This window comes from Hyla sarda, chromosome 2, assembly GCF_029499605.1.
Source record: "Hyla sarda isolate aHylSar1 chromosome 2, aHylSar1.hap1, whole genome shotgun sequence".
In the NCBI taxonomy this organism is placed as follows: domain Eukaryota; kingdom Metazoa; phylum Chordata; class Amphibia; order Anura; family Hylidae; genus Hyla; species Hyla sarda.
In genome coordinates, this window is record NC_079190.1 from 424,810,314 (window position 1) to 424,836,447 (window position 26,134).

Consider the following 26,134-nt stretch of genomic DNA (forward strand, 5'->3'; position numbering starts at 1 on the left):
CAATCATCAGTGCATACCGCATACGTACATCCAAGTAGTGTACCATCTTGTAACTGTTAATCTGTCAAGGGCCTACATACTGTGAAAGGACAGCCATAAGTAATCACCTGCTGCTGTTCTAGACAAATACTGTTTAAAGAGTAGTGTAGCATATTGTAATACCCTCATATACGTCCTAAGTATGTCAGGCAGATAAGTGCAAGGACGTGCACAGAGGAGTGGCAGAGGCCTAAATACTTCAGCCAGAGTTGGCAGCAGACTAGGGGCCAGTGGCAGCAGGAGTCGCAGCGAGAGGCCTGAGCTCCCGTTATCAGCCAGCCGTCGTGTCTCGACCAGCAACCCATCTGCCGTCGTCGATTGGTTAACACGCTCATCCACATCATCACAAGTGACATCTGACACCCCCAGTCAACAGTCGGTGGGTTCCTCAGACACAACCCTCAGTTGGCATGGCCCGGGAGCAGTCCCTGTCCTCCCATTGCCTTTGTCCTATGCTGTTCCCTCTTCTAGAGAAGTATCTTATGCTGTGGGTTCAGCTCCACTATTTACTGAGGATGATGTAAAATGAGGACAGTCAGCAGCTACTGCCCAGCCAAGAAGGGGAGGAGACATGTGCCGCTTGCTTCGCTAGGCGGCCAAGTAGTGATGTGGAGAGTGACGTGGGAGGCGGTGTTACAAGGGTTCAGCAGACACTGTTGGGGAACCTGAGGAGGACATCAGTGACGTGCACACACCTGTTGATGATGATGAAGCTGATCGCAATTGGGAGCCAGGTGCAGAAGGGGCTTCATCTTCATCAGGAGAAGAGAGTTGCAGTTTTCCCTTGAGGTAGCAAGGCGGTAGCATGGTTGGCAGGAGTGGAAATTCAGGAGCCAAACGTGCCCGGGGGAGACCACCTGATTCGCGGCAGCCTACCTTTCCGGGAGGTAGTGGAACAAGGGTTCCTGGAGACGGCACCAGTAGCAGTCAATTTGTGCAGACTGTAGGTGGGAAAAACAGCTACTCGGCGGTGTGGAAGTTTTTCATCAGGCATCCGGAAGAGGTTCACGTAGCCACATTCAAGATCTGTCGGCAGAAGGTGAAGCGTGGCCAGGGTCCCAATGTCAGCACCACGGCCCTGTGTCAACACATGCTTCGCCACCATAAAGCGGCCTGGGAGAACCGTGGCTCCGATGTAGTGGTCCGGCCTGCTGCATCACCCAGTGGCCATCTGCTCCCTCCTTCATCCAGCCAAGGTTCCATCACCTCAGCCGAAGGGAACTGTGTGTCAAATCCTCCTTCTGTCGCTCCTGCTTCTCCCGCCTTTAGTCAGCCATTCCACCAACAATCCCTCGGCGAAGCCATGTCCAAGAGACAACAGTATGCGCCCACTCATCCAACGGCACAGAAGTTGAATGTGCTCCTATCCAAGTTGCTGGATCCTTCGAGAAAGAGATTTTACGGTAAGCATAAAAAATCTCCTTTTCTCTATCGGCTCCATTGGGGGACACAGACCATGGGACGTACCAAAGCCGTCCCTTGGGTGTGTAAGGAATCAGACAGGTGGACGGTTGGACCACCGCTGCCTGCAACATCTTACAGCCCAGAGTAGCATCAACTGATGCGAAGGTATGAATCTGGTAGCACCTTGAGAAAGTGTACAAAGACGACCATGCGGACGCCTTACAGAACTGCAAGGCCGAAGCCACAAAGCGGAGGGCCCAGGATTCCCCAAAAAAAGGGTGGAATGAGCCAAACCCCTGAAGGGTGGGATCTTCCACTTGTAGCGGTAAGCTCCCAAAATAGCAGACCGGATCCACCGAAAAATGGTGGTCGTAGAAGCAGGTTGTCCTATACAACGACCTTCCGGAAAAACAAAAAAGGGGGGTCACACTGCCGAAAGGAAAGAGTGACTGAGAGATAAGTCCGAACAGCCCTAACCACAACCAGGTTGTGGAACAAAGGCTTCCAGGGATGAGAAGGTACTGGACAAGAGGACGGTAGGACGATGTTCTCATTGAGATGAAAAAGTCAAAAACCATCTCGGGTAAAAGGACAGACCTGGACGGAAAACAACTTGTCCTGGTATACCACCAGGAAGGGAGAATGGCAGGAGAGAGCTACCAGCTCTGACACCCTCCTAACAGAGGTAAGAGCAATAAGGAATGCCACCTTTTGGGGAAGGAGGCGAAGGGAAATGTCCCTGACAGGGCCAAAAGGGGCGCCATGCAGTGCACCTAAGACCAAGTGTAAGTCCCAAGGGAAAGAAGGGGACTGATAAGGAGGGGCAGCTTGTGCCACTCCCTGAACTAGGTTTGGACATGATAATTGAACGCCAAAGAATGTTGAAAAAGGAATGGAAACGGCCGAACCTTTGACCCCACAGGGAGCTGAAAGCCAACCACGACCGGAGAAAAAGGCTGAGTTTCACACCAACAGAAATAAGACCGCCAGGTATGGTGGTAAATCTTTGCAGAGGAAGGCTTGTGAGCCCACAGCATGGTGCCAACCACTTGGGAAGAGAAACCGCAGGTCCTCAGAACCGCTGTTTCAACCGCCACGCCGTCAAAAGCAGAGACGGTAAATAGGGGTGGCACAGGAGACCTGATATAGGAGGTCTAGACGATAGGGAAGGTGCAGAAGTAATTAGTTCAGGAGCCTGACCACGACGACGTACCACGCCCGCCGGGGCCAGTCTGGGCCACGAGAATGGCGGGAACGCCCTCTGCTGTGAGTTTGCTCAGGATCCCGAAAAGAGAGGAAGGGGAGGAAACAGATAAGGTAGGGCAAAGCCCGACCAATAAACAGATAAGGTAGGGCAAAGCCTGACCAAGAAAGAGGAACGCTTGATTGTGGCCGGACATGTAGATGTCAAAGCCTGGAGCGCCCCAGAGGTTGCAGATCACTGCAAACACCTCCGGATGTAGGGACCACTCGCCTTGGATGGCTTGGGACCGGCTGAGAAAGACCACATCCCAGAAACACCCGGAATGAAAAGCGCTGAGATGGCCGGAAACCTGAGTTCCGCCCAGAAGGGAAATTCCCAAGAAGCAAGCAAAGAAAGGATTGCCCTAGGTTCCAACATGTTGAAGGGGAAAAGGACTTCTCGAGGGACCAAGGCCCCAGACCGGCCAGTCCTTGAAAACACCTCCCCAGCCTGACAGACTGGCAGGGAGGGGCAGGAAGGAGCGCCCCCGAAAAAGCAAGGGGGAAACAAAGCCACCATGGAAGGGACCGACGAGACTCTTGAGTTACAATGGAGACCTGTCCCACCGGAAGAGAATCACCAATTGAAGAGGTTGGTGATGAAACTGGGCAAATGGCACGGCCTCCACGGCTGCCGCTAACCGACCCAGGACATCCATGCAAAAGCGAATGGAAACTGGAGCAGGGTGCCGAAGTCATCGGACTCTTGATAAGAGAGTCAGCCGATTGGTCGGCGGAGTTGAAAGCGGGCAGAGTCCGCGTCGAACTGGAGCCCCAGGAGAGCGGTTGGACTTGTCCTGATTGACCATCCAACCGAAGAGAGACAAGGTCTGGAGGTTAAGACTAAGACTCCAGGATCTGGGTTCTGGCTGGAGCTCTGATCAGGAGGTCGTCCAAGTAAGGAATCACGGAAACAACTGTTGTCCGTAAAAGGGGCTATCACAGGCACCAGGACTTTGTTAAAGGCCCGAGGAGAAGTGGTCAGACCGAAATGGAGAGTCACAATAGAAAATGACCGTCCGGAACTGCAAAGCGGAGGTACCACTGATGACCGGAGCAATGAGATGTGGAGGCAGGCATCCTTGATGTCCACCGAGGAAGGAAAATTCCCCATGAACCAGGGACACCAGCACCGAACGGAGAGACTCCATTCGGGATGGGAAGCAGAAGATGCTGGCTGAGATACTCAAGAACAGAGATTGGGCAAACAGAAACTCCTTTCTTGGGGACCACAAAGAGGTTGGAATAAACCTCGAAAATGTTCCCCTGAAGGAACCGGGACAATGAATGTGCGTGGTCCAAGCATCCCGGAAGAGTAAGAGGCGACCAACCACCCGAGAAAGGTCGGCGGGTGGGGGCGAACCATCAGATCGATGAAGGCCTACGGGTGCCTGATGGGGCCGCAAAATGGCCTGAACGGATAGCCGACCTCCGGGAGGGACAGGTCCGGAGGGAGGGAGCCCTCTTCCCGTGAAGGCGCCTGGCTGGACCCATTGTTGGTACCCTTTGGTGGCACCAAAGGTCCGCAGAACCCGAAGGAGGACTTATCCAGAGCTAATAAAGAACTCTTTTCTGCCCGACGCCTCTCTTCCTGAAGACGGCATCCCCATTCCAGGCTTTAAGCCACATGGAGGGACGGTGGCTACCAGGTTGCTTGTGGCAAAGGCAGCACAGTGGCTGCGCATGGAAGCAGAACACAGAAAATCTCCAGCTGCGGAGCATCGGGAGCTAGATTAAATAAATCCTCCAGAGGGATCTTGAAGACTACCCTGGCGGAGATGGGAGACCATACTGAAAGGGCCCTTGACCCCCAGGCCAAAGCAAAAGCAGGAAGATCCTGCTGTCTCAAAGGCAAAGTTTTGCTTAAGTCTCCACCTTCATGTCGGCTGGATCCTTGAAGGCAGCCGCATCAGCCAAAGGCCAGGTCTACCGAGCAATGAGGTCCTTGGCGAAGGGATACCGCGCTTGAACCTTCTATGTTTCCTGAAACTTCTTGTCAGGGTGCCTCCAGGCGGATACCAGAATGGCGTAAAATTCAGCGTGAGAGCTGAAGGTCTTGGGTGCCGGTCGGGCACGAAAAAAAGGAGACTTCTGGAGCCACGTCCGAAGTTCCTGGGTCCTTTAGATGGAAGGTGTCTCTTATGGCCCAAACCAATGAGTACACCACATCAGGCATCCGTGCGTTCCTTTAAGCGGAGGCCGAATCAGAAACCTCATCCGCAAGTTCTCCAGGTGAATGGGAATGAGGTGAGGCAGCCCTGGAGGTTGGGCACGATTAAAGGAAACTTCTGGAGCCACGTCCGAAGTTCCTGGGTCTTCTAGATGGAAGGTGTCTCTTGTGGCTGAGACCAATGAGTGAACCATGTCCGACATATCCGTGTGTTCCTCTGAATCAGGGGCCGAATCGGAAACTTCATCCACAAGTTCTCCAGGTGAATGGGAACATGTGAGGCGGCCCTGGAAGAGGGGGAGACTGACCAGATACGCGGGTCTGGAGAGCCAGAGCGTCGACCATGGGAGCGTCCTCTAGGGGTGTGACGCTTGCTACAGGGCGGAGTAACGGAGCGATGCCTGTGAGGGGAGCGCCCGTGCCTGCCAGAGCTCGGGGGATGAGTCAGATGAAAAACACCCCCATGACGCTGCGAAAGCATCAGTATAGGGGGAGAGGGGGACCCTCCGGAGGGCCGGGAGGGCCTCTCTAATGCAGTCACCACATAACGGGAGACCTGAGCCAAGTCGGATATAGACTGGGGGAGGGAGAGAACCCAGGCTGGAGGGGCGGCCGAACCCACCGGGTCTGGTAGACAACCGGGGTAGAATAGCAGGGGGGTCTGGGGGAGCAGTGGAGCAGGCAGAACAAGTGGTTCAGCAGAACCAGACATTTTTGAGATACAGCTTTTACAGATGTAATGAGTGGCTAACACTCCAGTTAACTGTTTAGAGGGAGCAAATGGGTTCAGCAGAACCAGGCATTTTGGAATTACAGCTTTTACAGACAAAATGATGAACTAACGCTCCAGTTGTCTGTACAGCCCAAGTCTGAGACCCCAGGGCAGCTGCTGCGAGAACTCCGTTCCAGTGTAGATAGAGAATGGAGAAATGCCGGCCAATAGCCAAAGAGGGGCGGAATTGGCCCCTGTCTCTCACAAACGCGCGCACAGCACTGATTGGAGGCTAATTTGCGCCTCTTAGAAGCCCCGAAAACCAAGGGGACGGAGCTATAGTTCCCTCAGCTTCTGACAAGAAGGTCAGTAATGGCGCCCACGCCCGCTCCTCTCCCCGAGCGCACATGTCATTCGCATATGTGCTCGCGGGGAAGCGAGCAAGCGAGACGCAGCCGATTGCTCCTGAAAGCGAAAGTAAGCCGTCAGCCACTTAAAGAAACACACACACACACACACCACACACACATATTGTTCAGGAAAGTGAAAAGTATGAATAAAGCTGTGACCCAGTCCAAAAATGCTCCTGCTCACCCCAGCAATAAATATAGAAAAAAACCTTGTCCAGGCCAGCCCCTGAGAAAAAGTGGGCAAAAAGTGTGGGTCTCCAGAGGTTGCAAGGCTGTACCTAAGGGAGAAAGGGAATATACTCACCTCAGTCAGAAGAACTTACCTAATGAAGTCTTCTATGAGGTCTTCAGTCAGCTTTCTGTCACCTGCATCACGCCGAGCTACCATGTGCGAGCAAGGCGAGCAGGGAATAGGGGGACCCGGACCCATGAGGTACAACCCCAGGCGCTGACAGTTGGCGAGAGGGGGTTGACAGCCCATATACGCAATGTCTGTGCCCCCTCAATCGCAATGGGGAGACAGTGAGCCGAAGTTCCTGAATCCCCACCTGAAAATCTGAAAGAAAAAGGAATAAAAAACTAACACATCCCTAACTAGGAAAATAATAAAACATAAGACCTGGTCTGGAGAGAACTCCAGACCATGTCCACCTCCTTCAGACACTAAGCTAAAACTGATTACCTCAGGTGCCTGTGGGCGGGTATACCCTGCTGTGAGGAGCCGACTTCTCTTGTTGCCATAATGTCGAGCCTCCTAGTGACACCAGCATACACCCATGGTCTGTGTCCCCCAATGGAGCCGATAGAGAAACTCTGTTTTTTTTTTGTTTTTTTTAAAACACCAGAATACTATTGTTCGGACTTTGACAGTATGTAGCACCTTGACAGATTAACAGGTACAAAATGGTACAATACTTGGATGTACCTATGCGGTATGCACTTATGAGGGCAATAACATGCGCAACTATACGCAGAAAAAATAAGTATTTTTTAAAAACACCAGCAGGTAATTACTTTTGCCAGGAGTCAGGACTTTCCCTGTATATTGACTTGTTACAGATAGAGAATAGTAGACTGCTTTGATGTAGGCATGTGGTATGCATGTATGAGGGCAGACAAATGCACTACAGTCCGCTGAAAAATAACGTATTTGTGAACAGCAGCAGGACCCAACAGTGCAGCACCACAATAAAAAAAAATACAGGGATTAAACCCTAAATTTCACTCTGTCACACAATTCTGAGCAGCAGATGATTTGTGGAGCAAATAAAAAACACTGAATTGCACTGAAAAATTAGGAGATAAGATGGTTGATAAAGTTCAGGCAGCTTGGAGATCTGTATGAGGCAGCTAACAGCTATCTGCCCCTCTCTGCTGCAATGCTCAATAACGTGATGCTGATCAATGATGCTTCTCAGTGTTACAGCACAGCACTCTGCAGTCCTGTCTTTCCCCAATGCTGATGTGACTAGCAGTTGCAGTGTAACGCTGTGGTATAAGCTAGTCAGACACACACAGTCCCGTTCTCTCTATCTCTGAGTGCATAGACGAAATGAAGAGAGGCAAGATGGCCGCCGATTATATAGGGCTGTGACATCACAGGGGTCAATGAATACTGATAGGCTGCATCTCACATGTGATTCAGAATCATCCCACCTACCTTCATTCCCGCCGCTGTTTCCCGCCCTCCCATAATCCCCTGCCCCATGTACTCACATGTGGATCTGCCATCTTAGCTCTCCAATAGCCTGGAACGCTGTTAAATGAAGTTTAATGAAGCGATTCACGTGATCGAATCGTGGCGATATTCGCATTCGTTGCAAATCGAATATTTCATGAAATTCGTAACGAATTCGGGTTCGTCAGTTTCGATTCGCTGATCTCTAGTTATTATCCAGTTCCACATGCCGCCTATAACCGCCCAGAGCACACATTTCATAACACTTAGCATAAAGTTGTCAGCTCAGTGTATAGTTTTAGCAATCTTGCTCTTAGGTAGTTGCCCAGAGATAGCCAGGTGGCTGCACTTTATATGGTCAGATATAGAGTCTTAGTAGACATGCAGCAGTTATATGCAGTTACCCTAGGTTGTGTTGCTGCACTCACTGCACATAGCGTTTTGCTTGTATGTGTGACACTTTATTACAGTATTTTCAAGGCATATATTTTGTTATCTATTCACACTGAGTATATTGAACAGCAACTTATAACGATGCATTCATTCAGGACTTAGATGTATATAATTCTCTGTCCATAAGATATATCGGATATGCTCCCAGGGTGTGCACAGTGCCTTCAGTTAGTACTAACTATTAACGCTGCATATGAACAAGTCCACATCTGATATCAGTGTTAGTGTGCATTAGAGTACGTAGCTGAGAGTTCCTGAAGCTGTGGTCGGGTCTTGCTGGGTCCAGGTTGGATCGGCCCTCCTATTGCTTTAGTATTGGAATTACGTTCACGGATGAAGTCATTGTCATTGCATCTGCTAAGGTAGGTAATCCGTGGCGTCCAAATTTACAGGGTCCAACGCGTTTCAAGAGCTAATATCAGGGACCTTTTATTAAAGCTCGTTCTTCTTCCTGTCATTCTTATGCATAAAGCACCTTAAAGGACAACTGCAATGGTACACATTTATATATGCCCCTGCCTCAAAAATAAACGAAATAAACTCATACATACCTTCCTACAAGCCCCCGTTGGTCCGGCACAGGCCTTACGGTCCGGCTGTGCTGACGTCATTCCACTTCCTGGGGACGACGCAGACCCGTCGGCGTATCACCAGCCGTAGCGATGTCCCGCCCCGGTCGGTGATAGGCTGAGCCCACTGTCATGTAAGAAGCCGGCCAGAGCTCCTTACATGACAGTGGGCTCAGCCTATCATAGGCCGGGGCGAGACATCGCTACGGCCGGTGATACGCCGACGGCTCAGTGGCATCCCCGTCGCCAGGAAGTGGAATTACGTCAGCATTGCCGGACCGTGAGGCCTGTGCAGGACCAACGGGGGCTCGTAGGAAGGTATGTATGAGTTTATTTTTGAGGCCCAGGGACGGGAATATATAAATGTGTACCACTGCGGTTGTCCTGTAAGTGCGGCTCTGATGGCAGGCGTCATCAGAGCCGCACCTAAGGTGCTTTATGCATAAGAATGACAGGAAGGAGACCGAGCTTTACTAAAAGGTCCCTGATATTAGCTCTTGAAACGCGTTGGACCCTGTAAATTTGGATGCCACGGATTACCTACCTTAGAAGATGCAATGACAAGGACTTCATCCGTGAACGCCATTCCAATACTAAAGCAATAGGAGGGCCGATCCAATCTGGACCCAGCAAGACCCGACCACAGCTTCAGGAACTCTCAGCTACGTACTCTTATGCACACTAACACTGATATCAGATGTGGACTTGTTCATATGAAGCGTTAATAGTTAGTACTAACTGAAGGCACTGTGCACACCCTGGGAGCATATCCGATATATCTTATGGACAGAGAATTATATACATCTAAGTCCTGAATGAATGCATCGTTATAAGTTGCTGTTCATTATACTCAGTGTGAATAGATAACAAAATATATGCCTTGAAAATACTGCAATGAAGTGTCACACATACAAGCAAAACGCTATGTGCAGTGAGTACAGCAACACAGTTGCCTAGGGTAACTGCATATAACTGCTGCATGTCTACTAAGACTCTATATCTGACCTTATAAAGTGCAGCCACCTGGCTATCTCTGGCAACTACCTAAGAGCAAGATTGCTAAAACTATACACTGAGCTGACAACTTTATGCTAAGTGTTATGAAATGTGTGCTCTGGGCGGTTATAGGCGGCATGTGGAACTGGATAATAACCTAACAAGATTGCTGTTTAAATATTGATTGTGGAAAACGGTTGCCTTAGGTGATTGCAATATATCCAAGCAATATAAGATGGAGTGTGCTACCATATACTGAAGCTGGGTGTGCAGAGTCAGCTACTGCATTCTTTAAGTAATACAGATATGGACATGTCCTTGTGGTTTATAGTGTATATACACGGAGACACTTTGAGAAAATAACCCAATGCTACTTACCTCGTAAAAGTGTGAGATGCATCGTATTCCAATCTGAACTGCTACGTAGAGACTCTTGATGTCACAAATTATTCCAGTGGAACAGATGTGGGCCCACTATCTTTGAGCGGAAAACTGTTCAGTGACTGTCTCATTATTTAATGCAATAGATGTATAGAAGGACCTGCTATATGGTGGTAATCTGAATCAAGATTATGCAATAACTGTGCACTAGCTGTTCATATGGTTAGAATGCGCAAAATCGTGCATCATCGGTTAAGTTTGGCCGTACATGGTCAATATCTGATGATGCAACTGAATCGCACTGTGTGCACATAACCTACTGACAGCGTGCACTACATGTGTAACTCTTGATCAGATGCGGTAGCTATAGGTGTCGACTATTGGTAACGTAACCTATTCGCATTGTGTGTACTTGACTATTAGTGTGTAATGACATATAGTTGAATATATGCGGTAGTTTTAGGCATCAGTGAGGAGTTATCACGCATGGGTCATACTGCTGTGTGTACATGCTGATGAGCCCTCATTTGTGCACTTTCTTATTATACATGTCCCACATGCGGTATAGCCAATTAGGATTATTTGTTCATTTGTGCACTTTTCCCCCAATTTTTTTTTTGTTATTTCTGGTTGCAGCCTTTTTATAGTAATTTATAATTTAAATTTTACCTGTTCTAATAAAAGTTACAATTTAAGGTTCCCTTTCTTTGGTTATATTCTGTGTATTTAAATTTGGGAGACCTACACATCAAAAAAATTTTGTAAATCAGTGCAATACATATATTACCAGACGTAGTATAAGATATCTACATATATTACCAGATGTAGTATACGATATATACATATATTACCAGATGTAGTATAAGATATATACATTTATTACCAGACGTAGTATACGATATATACATTTATTACCAAACGTAGTAAAGGCTTTATTGTAAGTCCGAAACGCGTCACTGTACCCTGTGTTCCTGTTATGACCATCTGGTGAAATAAATATTATCCTCTGAGTTACTGGACGCTGGACTCCTCTTTCTTCTGTCGTTCATTTGGGTGAGGTTCACGCCCTGTCCGTGCGCACCTGGGGTGAGCTGAAGCACTGTTGTTTCTCTATCTGTAGTATACGATATATACATTTATTACCAGACGTAGTATATGATATATACATTTATTACCAGACGTAGTATACGATACATACATTTATTACCAGACGTAGTATACGATATGTACATTTATTACCAGACGTAGTATAGGATATGTACATATATTACCAGATGTAGTATACGATATGTACATTTATTACTAGACGTAGTATACGATATATACATTTATTACCAGACGTAGTATACGATATATACATTTATTACCAGACGTAGTATACGATATATAAATTTATTACCAGACGTAGTATACGATATATACATATATTATCAGACGTAGTATACGATATGTACATATATTACTAGACGTAGTATACGATATGTACATATATTACTAGACGTAGTATACGATATATACATTTATTACTAGACGTAGTATACGATATGTACATATATTACTAGACGTAGTATACGATATATAAATTTATTACCAGACGTAGTATACGATATGTACATTTATTACCAGACGTAGTATACGATATGTACATTTATTACCAGACGTAGTATAGGATATGTACATATATTACCAGATGTAGTATACAATATGTACATTTATTACTAGACGTAGTATACGATATATACATTTATTACCAGACGTAGTATACGATATGTACATATATTACCAGATGTAGTATACAATATATACATTTATTACCAGATGTAGTATACGATATATACATTTATTACCAGACGTAGTATACGATATGTACATTTATTACTAGACGTAGTATACGATATATACATTTATTACCAGACGTAGTATACGATATATACATTTATTACCAGACGTAGTATACGATATATAAATTTATTACCAGACGTAGTATACGATATATACATATATTATCAGACGTAGTATACGATATGTACATATATTACTAGACGTAGTATACGATATGTACATATATTACTAGACGTAGTATACGATATATACATTTATTACTAGACGTAGTATACGATATGTACATATATTACTAGACGTAGTATACGATATATACATTTATTACCAGACGTAGTATACGATATGTACATTTATTACCAGACATAGTATACGATATGTACATTTATTACCAGACGTAGTATACGATATATACATTTATTACCAGACGTAGTATACGATATGTACATTTATTACCAGACGTAGTATACGATATGTACATTTATTACCAGACGTAGTATAGGATATGTACATATATTACCAGATGTAGTATACGATATGTACATTTATTACTAGACGTAGTATACGATATATACATTTATTACCAGACGTAGTATACGATATGTATATATATTACCAGATGTAGTATACGATATATACATTTTTTACCAGATGTAGTATACGATATATACATTTATTACCAGACGTAGTATACGATATGTACATTTATTACTAGACGTAGTATAGGATATATACATATATTACCAGACGTAGTATACGATATGTACATATATTACCAGATGTAGTATACGATATATACATTTATGACCAGATGTAGTATACGATATGTACATATATTACCAGATGTAGTATACGATATGTACATATATTACCAGATGTAGTATACGATATGTACATATATTACCAGACGTAGTATACGATATATACATTTATTACCAGACGTAGTATACGATATGTACATTTATTACCAGACGTAGTATACGATATGTACATTTATTACCAGATGTAGTATACGATATATACATTTATTACCAGACGTAGTATACGATATGTACATTTATTACCAGACGTAGTATACGATATGTACATTTATTACCAGACGTAGTATACGATATGTACATATATTACCAGACGTAGTATACGATATATACATATATTACCAGATGTAGTATACGATATGTACATATATTACCAGACGTAGTATATATGTACATATATTACCAGACGTAGTATACGATATATACATTTATTACCAGACGTAGTATACGATATGTACATATATTACCAGATGTAGTATACGATATGTACATATATTACCAGACGTAGTATACGATATGTACATATATTACCAGATGTAGTATACGATATGTACATATATTACCAGACGTAGTATACGATATATACATATATTACCAGACATAGTATACGATATATACATATATTACCAGACGTAGTATATATGTACATATATTACTAGACGTAGTATACGATATATACATTTATTACCAGATGTGAATCCTAACACCAAGTTCATAGAGATGAAATTATTTAGCTGTGCAAACCTGCCCAGTATAGGGATTACGCTGTGTCTGACCTAAGGTAGGTAAATGGAGTAACATTGCGGCCCACAAGTGACCATGACAGTTGTGAGAAATTGGTTGCAGTGTTCCCCTATTTCTTTACCTGAGGTTTGATGCAGCACAATCCACACTGTGTAATACCAAAGAATTTTGTGTCGCAATATTTCTTTCACAGCCAAAACTGCCCATGAATTTAAAAGTCTCCTGAAAGCTAGGAGGACCTCCTTCTCACAACCCTATTACAGCCTGCTTAGGTCATGTTGTCACCCCTGTATTAATTTACCACTTATAACTACGTGTCACGTCTTTTCCCGAATCAAACATGGCTTCTTCCGTCCTCTGACGTATCTGACGACGTCGCCGACCTCACTACGTCATCACGTTCTCCGGAAGAAATCGACCGCCTTCTGCTGGGGACTTCCTCTTCGCGGACAGCCCTGGCCTAGGTAGGAGCACGGTTGTATGTCTCCCCGTTCTCAATCCGTCCTAGATCTCAGCCATCCCGTCCTGTCGGGTCTCTCTGCCCGGGGGAACGGTGACTAGGGACCTGGCTGCACTGCGGGGCGGGATATTTGTGTGTCTTGGTGCGGATTATGGGACATTCTGTCACCGTGCTCTGGAGGATGAGCGCTGACGCCGGGTGTAGATGGGGTGTACAGGGTAAAGTTCGCATATATACTGAAGAATACGGGCAGTATTCTCTGCACCGACCCTGTAGGCTGGCCTGCACGTGCCGCTATGTCTGTAATACCAGGCCCTAGCCGTAAAGTATGGAGTAGCTGATCTGCTACCTTCCTGATACGTGTAGTCTTTTGGATATTACAACCTCAAGTGTAAAGTATCAGGTGTTTGTATATACAATAATCCATATGTAGGGTTATGGAATATCTGATGTACCACCTTCCTGACTATATATATATATATATATATATATATATATATATATATATATATATATATATATATATAAATTTAATTATATTGTGCAATGTTAATTGCTTATCCCACTCCACAGAATAGGTAAGAAGAATCAGATAAGTGAGGGTTTGATTGCCAGGACCCCCACTGATCAAACGCACATGCTTCACCATCTATTTTGAGTCCTGTGACACCCCATTATTATGATCTCTGGGGGTCACATTGGAAAGACATGCACTGTTTTTGGGATTAGGGGCCCTGTAGGAATGGCACAACAGTTAGGTATGTGCTGTCACTTTATTCCCTTGCTATGAGGCTGAACACTTTATTGGGGTGTCTTCAGCGGTCTTATGAATGGAACAGAAGCGCACATTCTTGACCATTGCTTCATGAGCTATCTTGTGATCAGTGGTCAGACCCTCTAGAGCAGTGTTTGCCAACCAGGGTGCCTCCAGATGTTGCAAAACTACAACTCCCAGCATGCCTGGACAGCCTTTGGCTGTCCAGGCATGCTGGGAGTTGTAGTTTTGCAACACCTGGAGGTACCCTGGTTGGCAAACACTGCTCTAGAGAAAGGGGGTCCAACTTGGGGCCCTCCAGCTGTTGCAGAACTACAAATCTCAGCATGCTCAGACAGCCAGTGGCTGTCCAGGCATGCAGGGAGTTGTAGATTTGCAACAGCTGGAGTGTCCCAGGTTAGAAAGACTTGTGCTAGGCAGATACTGACCCCCTAGACTGTGGTCTGGTGAGACCTTTTATTCTTGCCATAATGAAGCTTCATTAATAGAGGACAATAAAGTGTCTGGATCTCTTGATTACATGTGACTCCAAACCTCTAGATCCATCGGCCTGTCTACGGGAGGAAACGCTCCATAAAATGGAAGGATAGCATGTCCTACCCTGCACAGCAAATGGGAGGGAATATAGTTTTGATGTCTCTTTAAAGCTCATAGTGTGATTGGCCTCCTCTTTATAATGTCGTCTGATTTTTATTTCATTAATTTTTCCTGTACAGGACACAATGGGACGTGTGATCAGGGGACAGAGAAAGGGTGCCGGCTCTGTATTCAGAGCTCATGTCAAGCACAGGAAAGGCCCCGCTAAGCTCAGGGCTGTCGACTTTGCTGAAAGGCACGGCTACATCAAGGGTATTGTAAAAGTGAGTATCTTCTGTTTTTCGGCACAATGGTAATACCTTGGAGCGCTGGCAGAAGTACCATACATCGATTTAGTTACTTTACAGGATAGAATCAAGAATTGAATACTTGTGTTTCTTGATAGTGGAGTTTAGTAATTCATTTTATGCCGGTAAAGTTCATTGAAGGTTCTAGTCAGTGCGGTCCCTTCTGCAGCGTTGTGAATAGGGGTGTGAATCGCCAAGAATTTGGCGATTCGATTCGAATCGCGATACCAGTGTGGCGATTCGATATATCGCGATATATCGCGATACCGTCTAGGTGACGATACATCGCGATATATCGCCCACCTGGGAGCATTCATAGATCCCAATAGACGCCGCTGTCAGCTTTGACAGCGGCGATCTAGTACTCCGGTGCGCACTTTTCTCATGTTATCCCGTCCGGGCTGCAAAATAAAATAAAACGCACTTTATCTTACCTGCCAACGAGCCCGCGGAGCTCCGGTACAGTCCGGTACAGGTGTTCGGTCCCCGGGCTGTATTCTTCTTACTTCCTGTTAGTCCGGCACGTCACATGGAGCTTCAGCCTATCACCAGCCGCAGCGATGTCCCGCCTCCGCTGGTGATAGGCTGAAGCTCCATGTGACGTGCCGGACTAACAGGAAGTAAGAAGAATACAGCCCGGGGACCGAACACCTGTACCGGACTGTACCGGAGCTCCGCGGGCTCGTTGGCAGGTAAGATAAAGTGCGTTTTATTAAAAATTCCACATCCCTAAAAGAATCGATTCAAAAATATTTTGAATCGATTCTGTATCGGCAAATGAAAAATCGCGATTATCGCGAGAATCGATTTTTTTCTTACATCCCTAGTTGTGAAGTGGCATGCATGGTGCAGGAAGCTAGGGTGCTGTTTATAGTGCACCTCTATAGCTGTTTATAGTGCACCTTCCGTAATGGAGCAGAATGAAGGGCAGATGCATCGCGTTATATTCCTGGAGCTGATTTTCCTTCGTTCTGACGCTGCAGCACAACCCTGCTCATGTCCATGCTAAGCAATAGACCAGGGGGCCTCCAGGTGTTGCAAAACTACAACTCCCAGTATGCCCGGACAGCCTTTGGCTGTCCGGGCATGCTGGGGGTTGTAGTTTTGCAACACCAGGATGCACGCTGGTTGGGAAACACTACAATAGAAGAAATATCCTGATTAGAGATGAGCGAACTTACAGTAAATTCGATTCGTCACAAACTTCTCGGCTCGGCAGTTGCTGACTTATCCTGCATAAATTAGTTCAGCTTTCAGGTGCTCCCGTGGGCTGGAAAAGGTGGATACATTCCTAGGAGACTCTTTCCTAGGACTGTGTACACCTTTTCCAGCCCATCGGAGCACCTGAAAGCTGAACTAATTTATGCAGGATAAATTATCAACTGCCGAGCAGTTCGTGACGAATCGAATTTACTGTAAGTTCGCTCATCTCTAATCCTGATCTTAGGAGCACCTCCTGTAGATTATAATAGGAGATGCAGGGCTACTGTACTGTATACTGAAGGCTAGGAGACAGCCTGCAGTCTCCGCTACATTTATTTAGCTGCATGAATGTATTATACTGGGAACTTAGTGCTGCAATATCAGAAGGGGGACAATCTGCTGCTTAGTCTTTGGCCTCATTCGTTGTGTTAGCAGGTACACAATGGGAAGTTTCCGAATATACTGGTTAAATGACTGCTCTTTGGGTTAGAAAGTACTTGAAGGGGTTTAAGCCTTAGTAATCCCCCATCCAGGCCGTGACATAGGGTTCACTGATCCCACGACGCTGCAGCCAATCACTGTCCTTGAAAGGTCACGTGAAGAGTGCTGATTGGCTGGAGTATCATGTGATCAGTGTACGTGAGATCATCGCAGGCCTGGTGGATACTGGAGCGGCAATAAGCTTAGTTTTTCTTTTGGTAGGGTCTCACTAAGCGCCTCTGCAGTGTATTTGACAACGCGGCTGTGCTGCAGACAGTGGTGGAGCGACGGCAGAGCGTGCTGCTCCCCCTGTAGCTTTGTGTGTCCACTCATAGTGATGGGTTTCCTGCCGGTAGTCACTAGCTGATACACAGAGCTAACCGGCCGCAGCAGGGAGCTCCCTCTGAAGTTGCTCTGTGACAGCCCGTAGCGCATCTGCAGCATCAAATACACTGTGGGTGCGCTGTGTGACCATACTCTTGAGCTGCTTCCAGTCCATGCTAAGATTTTTCTTTTTTTAACAAATCATAGAAAACCCCTTTTTAATGTGCTCTAGTCAAAGGCATTTATTAAAGGAGTACTCGAGTAGAAAACAGACATGGTCGCACATCTACAGTCTTGCACAATGATCCAATTGCTTCTCAGCATAATTTCAAAAACTAACAGGTTGTTTGTAAATACGTTTTGATCAAAAAGTACAAAGCCCACTCGCCACGTCAAGGCCACCTATGTAAAGTGGGTCCCCAGCGTCCCTAGCATAAAATGGCGTGGCACTGGGCGGTGACCGCCACGACACCAGTGCCCACAGGGGGGCCGCTCTGCCAGTGGGTCGTTCCCCCTGTGTGCACTGGTGTCGCGGCGGTGGTGGTCGCCGCCCAGTGCCACGCCATTTTATGCTAGGGATGTTGGGGACCCACTCTAAATAGGTGGCCTTGACGTGGCGAGTGGGCTTTGTACTTTTTGATCAAAACGTATATACTAACAACCTGTTAGTTTTTGAAATTATGCTGAGAAGCAATTGGATCATTGTGCAAGACTGTAGATGTGCACCATGTCTGTTTTCTACTTGAGTACACATTTATTAAAGGGATACTCCGGTGGAGAACTTTTTTATTTTTTTTTAAATCAACTAGTGCCAGGAAGTTACAGATTTGTAAATTACTTCTATTAAGAAATCTTAATCCTTCCAGTACTTATTAGCTGCTGAATACTACAGAGGAAATTCTTTTCTTTTTGGAACGCAGAGCTCTCTGCTGAATAACGAGCACAGTGCTCTCTGCTGACATCTGTCTGTTTTAGGAACTGTCCAGAGCAGCATATGTTTTCTATGGGGATTTTCTCCTACTCTGGACAGTTCTTAAAATGGACAGAGATGTCAGCAGAGAGCACTGTGCTCATGATGTCAGCAGAGAGCTCTGTGTTCCGAAAAGAAAATAATTTCCTCTGTAGTATTCAGCAGCTAATGGGTACTGGAAGGTTTACAATTTAATAGAAGTAATTTACAAATGTTTAACTTTCTCGCACCAGTTGATTTAAAAAGAGAATTTTTTTCCACCGGAGTGCCCCTTTAACGTCAAATTTAGTAGTTGTTGGATATGGTGATATTTGTGCTCATAAAATGACATCTCGATGTGCAGTCAGTGCTGTGGACTTGGTACGTTTGCAACTACCGTGTAAAATCCCAGTACGTCAGTATTGTACAGGTGACCTGCCGGTTGTTGTTTATGCGGCCTTTGGAAGTATTGGATGTTTCTGTGCTTTATTTCCCTTGCAGGATTTACATCATGGTGTTTGCTGCCTATGGGATAATAGCCATGTTTCCAATACAAAGTGCCTGCTAGTAGTGTTGAGAGCTTGGGTATTATAGATCACCTGTGTCTGCTGGGTTCCCATCAGTGCCAAAGATTTGTCCTCATTTCTGTATTGCAGATCTCACGTGTAATGATATTTATGCGGTTTTAAACCGTGTACAAGGCCTTACTAGCACACTACCTTAACGCCTGTTTAAAAGGATTATCAATTTTTGCACAGAAGTTGGTCTTCTAGACCAGTGTTTTCCCAAACAGTGTACCTTCAGCTGTTGCAAAACTACAACTCCCTGCATGCCCGGACAGCCTTTGGCTGTCCAGGCATGCTGGGAGTTGTAGTTTTGCAACTGCTGGACACTCACTTTTCTAGACCATTGGCCAATATACATAGAATATAAGGGATTTGGAAATTCTGCTCTTCTCAGAGTAGATATCTTGGAGAGTGTGCACATTTGTTCTGTGATAGATTATGGCCCCAGTGAGCAGTAACACTATAAAACTTGCTAACCAAAGATACTTAATGTAGAATTTTATTAGAGACATAAGCACCCTAAATCTTTGCTGCTATAGTTTACTATATATCTATTCCGGTTCTCTAGGACATCATCCATGATCCTGGCCGTGGTGCTCCTCTTGCCAAGGTCGCCTTCCGTGACCCTTACAGGTTTAAAAAGAGGACCGAACTGTTCATTGCAGCTGAGGGAATCCACACTGGTCAATTTGTCTACTGCGGAAAGAAAGGTATAGTGACCATAGACATGTGAGCGCCATTACCAAACCGACAGATGGGGATTTGCTTTTATCCGTGTGTGTGTGTGTGTGTTCTGCCCCTCCCTTCCATTTACTCAGGGGGTAAGGGTTCTCCGTTTTCATGAGCAATGGGGATTCCAGTGTTCAGATTCCCACGATAAACTATTCCTTAATCTTTGGATAAAATGGGCTCCCAAGTTTCAGCCCGGATACATAATGCGTGTAAACAGAGCAGCTATGGTGACCATTTTGCATTATAGATTTTACCTTTTTGCACTGTAACTGGGCATGCCTAACATACCAAGTAAGGCTATGTTCACATAGCAGAATTTCCGCAGGAATTTATAGCCAGTTCACTTCAATGCAATTCCTGCAGCAGAAATTCTGCTGTGTGAATAGGACAGCGGAATCCCATTGAAGTGTGTTTGGCTTTAAATTCATGCAGAATTCCATGCAGAAATTCTGCTGTGTGAACATAGCCTATAGGGTTATAAGTATAGACATGTCTAATTAGTTTTTGAATATTTAGCTCAGAAATGCATTGCAGTCTGAGCGCCTGTGGATTATTTAAATGTGCGGAATGTCCGCACATGTTTTCCGTATGGACATTCTGCACATTTGAGACCATGTGAACTTAGCCAAACGGAGAAAATGGCTCCTAGCAGAGCAGCTCTAAGATTGCGATGTACCATCAGCTCTGCCATGCTGTTGATCGCTTGATAATCGCATGATGTCTGGGTGGCATTGCCACTGCCTCTTTTCGCTATAGTGTTCATTGAGCCCTGTGTAGACTACAGAAGTGTCTCAAACTACTTCTGTCCTCTCCTCAGTCCTCTTGCAGTCTCTGATGTTCACCTGGCAGTTTGGAGATTTGAACCCACACTATACATTCTCAATAGCACTGGTTTGGGGTCCAGGGTTACACACACTACATGTACAGCGACCATGGTTGTAAATTAACAATACCAAATGCACAATACCATACATTAGCCCAATGAGCTAGGAGGTAAACTTCCACATGCCCTTAATGTTACAGTAATAGATGCCTCCCAGTTTGCTCTGTGCAGTAGATTATTTTTTTTTTCCCGATATGCTTAATTCCTTTCATAGTTCCCTGGTCTGGTATGTAGAGGATATTAGGGAGGGGCTTCTATTTTAAAATTGGTGATTGGGCTAATTCATTCTGTTTATTTCAGCTCAGCTTAACATCGGAAATGTCCTCCCAGTTGGTACCATGCCTGAAGGAACCATTGTGTGTTGTGTAGAGGAGAAACCAGGTGATCGAGGCAAGCTGGCCCGTGCATCTGGCAACTATGCCACCGTTATCTCTCATAACCCAGAAACAAAGAAGACCAGAGTGAAGCTGCCTTCTGGTTCTAAGAAGGTCATCTCTTCTGCAAACAGAGCAATTGTTGGTGGGTTTCTTGTTCTTTCAGAGAAAGTTGCCTGCCATTTTACACCTTAGAATAGAACTTAAAATTTGACCACTTTTTGCAATGCAGGAGTTGTTGCTGGAGGTGGACGTATTGACAAACCCATTCTGAAGGCAGGACGTGCCTACCACAAGTACAAGGCCAAGAGAAACTGCTGGCCACGTGTCCGTGGTGTGGCTATGAACGTAAGTTTTTGCTTTTAAAATTTGCTTTTAGGGTAGGGTCACACGTGCTGTATTTTGCAACCCATTGAAGTCGGTGGGCAGCAAAATTGGCTGCATATCTTGCTACTGCAGTGTTTACCAACCAGGGTGTCTTCAGGTGTTTCTTAACTACAACGCCCAGCATGCCTGGACAGCAAAAGGCTCTCCAGGCATGTTGGGAGTTGTAGTTCTGCAACATCTGGAGGCACCCTGGTTGGGGAAACGCTGTGCTACCCATTGACCTCATTGTGTAGGAAATATGCAGCAGCTAATACGCCGCATGTGACCCTACCCGTAAAGATTACTTGTTGCACACTGACCAGTTATTGAAAGGTCTTAAGGGATGCAGACAATGTGAACTGGAGAGACTGTCATACCTGGTTATTATACAGATTTGTAACATTATTCTTTTCTTTTTGCAGCCTGTTGAACATCCCTTCGGTGGTGGTAACCATCAGCACATTGGTAAACCTTCAACTATCAGGAGAGATGCTCCAGCTGGTCGCAAAGTTGGTCTTATTGCTGCTCGTCGTACTGGTCGTCTGCGCGGCACAAAGACAGTGCAAGAAAAGGAGAACTAATTCATGCGTTATTTACATAATAAACTGTTTAAAAAAAATCTTTTGTGGTGTTAAATGTTGTGATCATGAATTCTCTTAGACCCCACTGACCATATGTGCTGACAGATGAGAACAGCTTTTAGATGCTGTTGCCTTATATCTAGAGATGAGCGAACTTACTGTAAATTCGATTAGTCACAAACTTCTCGGCTCGGCAGTTGATGACTTATCCTGCATAAATTAGTTCAGCTTTCAGGTGCTCCCGTGGGCTGGAAAAGGTGGATACAGTCCTAGGAGACTCTTTCCTAGGAATGTATCCACCTTTTCCAGCCCACCGGAGCACCTGAAGGCTGAACTAATTTACGCAGGAAAAGTTATCAACTGCCGAGCCGAGAAGTTTGTGACGAATCGAATTTACTGTAAGTTCGCTCATCTCTACTTATATCTTTAAAAACTATATTGAACTGTGGTTGCGCCATATGCAAATGACTAGTATCTGATCAAACCAGGGGACTAGATACAACAACCTCTAGTCATACTTACCACTCCTCCGCTCCCCATGGCTTCTCCCTGCACTCAGACTGACAATTAAGCCAGTCGGAGGAAGGGAGGAGGATGCGGCAAGGATGATATATTCATGTACAGTGAAAGTGCTATTCTGTTTGTAGCATCGTATAGAACAGAGTTTCCAAATCGTGGTCCTTGGGGAACTCTCAAACCGTATCTGATTGCTGTTTTCATCTGTTTCTGGTGCTGGTTTTTGTGGAGCACCAGAGACCTTGCAGGATCTCTTTAAAATTTAAACTGTTAAATAGAATGTAGAGGGTTTTGGAATTATTGCAATCGCACCAAATATGATGTGTAAAACAGATCCAACCATGCTCTTAGCTTTACCCCTGCACAAGAGTGCTGATGATCAGTGTTTATCAAGCCTGTTGGTGTGCTCTTAAAGGGGTATTCTAGGCCAAAACTTTTTTTTATATATCAACTGGCTCCGGAAAGTTAAACAGATTTGTAAATTACTTCTATTAAAAAAATCTTAATCCTTCCGATAGTTATTAGCTTCTGAAGTTGAGTTGTTTTGTCTAACTGCTCTCTGATGACTTTCGTCCCGGGAGCTGTGCAGCTCCTATGGGGATATTCTCCCATCATGCACAGCTCTCGGGACATGACATCATCATTGAGCAGTTAGACAGAAAACTTCAGAAGCTAATAACTATTGGAAGGATTAAGATTTTTTTAATAGAAGTAATTTACAAATCTGTTTAACTTTCCGGAGCCAGTTGATGTATATAAAAAAGGTTTTGCCTGGAATACCCCTTTTAAGGTAGAAACACACTGTATATACAGAAAATGTGCCAAAGGCAGAAGTGGATTCAGCTCGAAAGGGGACATGCATAACATGGTTCTTTACATTTCTCCTTTAAAGTTGGGTCCACTACCAAGCACATCTGTAATGCGTGTTCTTACCCTTACACAGTGCACTACAGCATCAAAACCACATGCATCTAAAGTACAGCTAATGGCAGATTCAATACAATGGTACAATTACTGACTAAACTCTCTTTACCTGAATCTTTACAAAACAGGAACTCTGAATCCCCTCTGGCTGTTGAGATGACCAAACAAAAGGGGGTAGTAGTGGCATCTGAACTTTAAGAGCACCCTTACATGACTTGGGGCAGGCAAGAGGCTGCTTGAGGATGGTTTAAAGAGCATCTATTGCCTCCTGGGAAATCATGATTTAATAGATTTAAATATAAAAATTTAATATCTAGGCAATGTAAAGTATTCCTCTAATTTTAGTAATGTGGCCCTTTTTTAACCTGTTAAGGACACAGGGCATACAGTTATGCCCTGAGGTACTGGTTCTTAAAGAGTAGCTCCCACCATCTTTTATTTTTTTCTTCTTTCCCTGCTCATTGCCAGTCAGTCCCTTACCCCCTCCCTGCCTTTAAATTATTTTTATTTTTTTCTAACTATGGTAGAAATGCCTTTTTGTCTGCCTGGTAGTGTGCTCACTACCAGGCAGACTTCCCCAGCAGGCATTACGTCACTGATGCCTGCTGGGGCCGACACTTCTGCCCTTAGTTCACTATACAGGGTGCCTCCAGCTGTTTCACCACTACAACTCCCAGCTTGCCCTGACATCTATTGGCTGTCAGGGCATGCTGGGAGTTGTAGTGGGGAAACTGGAGGTATACTGTACAGGTGAAAACAAGAACTGTGTTATTGGCCGCAGCGCTTCTCCTCCCCCCCCCCCCCCCCCCCCCGCTCAAAGCAATACATTTCACCCCCCCCACCGAAATACCTTACATGGCCACAGCAATGTCTGCAATCGCCGAGCAATTCAGATTGGTGACCCGAAAAAAGGGCGATGGGTGTCGTCCCTTTAGCAGCAGGAGTGAGGGGGCACTCCTTGCCGGCCAACCAATCAAGACTCCTGCTGTGGGGATGTCCCTGATGGCACCTACTCCGGAGGACGAGAGCAGGTGCTGGGAGTATGTACCTGAAGTGGGGGTCCCCGACATCGACGGCTGGATCAGGGAACCCAGAGCGTAGACAGCGGCGGCAGGCAAGATCCGGCATGTGCAGGAGCCCCAATCCCACCGCTGATGTTAGGGACCCCACTTCAGGTACATACTCTCGGCCCTGCCTCCTGCTGTTGCACAAAAGGGCATGCTTGGAGTTGTTATGCAACAGCACAAGGCACAACTCCCAGCATGCCCTTTGGTAGTTTGTGCATGCTGGGGTTTGTAGTTATGCAACAGCTGAAGGCACATTTATTTTTTTCAATGAAAGTATGCCTCCAGCAATTGCATAACTACATCCCCCAGCATGCACAAATTACCAAAGGGCATGCTGGGAGTTGCAGTAATGTGCCTCCAGCTGTTGCATAACAAGTCCCAGAATGCCCTTCGGCTGTAAGTGCATGCTGAGAGTTGTAGTTTTGTAACATCTGAAGGCACACTTGTTGCGAAACAGTTTAACTCTGTGTTTGACAACCGGTGTGCCTCCTGCTGTTGCAAACTACAACTGATAGGACCGTACATGCTTGGAGTTGTAGTTTTGCAACAGCTGGAGGCACACTGGTTGCGAAACACTGGTTGCGTGTTAAGTAACAAACTCACTCTGTTTTGCAACCATTGTGCCTCCAGCTGTTGCATAACTACAACTCCCAGCATGCATGGGCAGCCAAAGGGCATGCTGGGAGTTTTAGTACTATGCCTCTAGCTGTTGCATAACTGAAAGTCCCAGCATGCCCTTTGGCTGTCTGGGGGGTTGTAGCTTTTGCAATAGCTGAAGGCACACTGGTTGCAAAACAGTTTACCTAACTCAGTGTTTTGCATCCGGTGTGCCTCCAGCTGTGAACAGCCAAAGAGCATGCTGGGAGTTGTGTTCTTGCAACAGCTGGAGGTTTGCCTGCCCCCCCCTCCCTCAAATTTGAATGTACAGGGTACATACACACGGGCAGGGGCTTTACAGTGAGTTTCTTGCAAGTTTGAGGCAAGCACCATGCTTGTATCCGGGTCCATCCCTATGCAAATCCCTAATTGAGGCCTCAAATGCGCATGGCGCTCTCACTTTGGAGCCCTGTCTTATTTTAAGGCAACAGTTTAGGGCCACATATGGGGTATTTCCGTACTCTGGAGAAATTGCCTAACAAGTTTTGGGGAGCTTTTTCTCCTTTCATGCCTTATGAAAAGGTAAAGTTGAGGTCTACTCCAGTATTTCATTGAATTTTTTTTATTTATTTTTTTACACTAACATGCTGGTGTTGCCACATACTTTTCATTTTCACAAGAGGTAAGAGGAAAAAAAGACCCCTAAAATTTGTAATGCAATTTCTCCTGAGTATGGAAATACCCCATATGTGGACGTAAAATGCTCTGCGGGCGCACAACAAGGCTCAGGAGTGAGAGCGCACTATGTACATTTGAGGTGATTTGCACAGGGGTGGCTGATTGTTACAGCGGTTCTGACATAAAGGCAAAAAAAAAAAACAAGGGGTACAGTGAGCCTTAACACCCCATTAAAGTTGGACATAAAAACTAAAAAAAAGTTTTATTTTTTCACTAAAATGCTGGTGTTATCCCAATTTTTTTTATTTTCATAAGGGGCA

At 45.4% G+C, this 26,134-nt stretch overlaps 1 protein-coding gene across 1 annotated transcript; it reads left to right on the forward strand.

Annotated features, from left to right (window-relative positions):
* Window positions 1-13,801: 13,801 nt before the first annotated feature.
* Window positions 13,802-22,069, forward strand: RPL8 (ribosomal protein L8). Its single transcript, XM_056558976.1, has 6 exons — window positions 13,802-13,919; window positions 15,407-15,550; window positions 19,665-19,806; window positions 21,012-21,230; window positions 21,318-21,433; window positions 21,874-22,069. The coding sequence occupies exons 2-6, from the start codon at window positions 15,413-15,415 to the stop codon at window positions 22,030-22,032; spliced, it is 774 nt and encodes a 257-aa protein (XP_056414951.1). The 5' UTR covers window positions 13,802-13,919; window positions 15,407-15,412; the 3' UTR covers window positions 22,033-22,069.
* The last annotated feature ends 4,065 nt before the right edge of the window (window positions 22,070-26,134 follow it).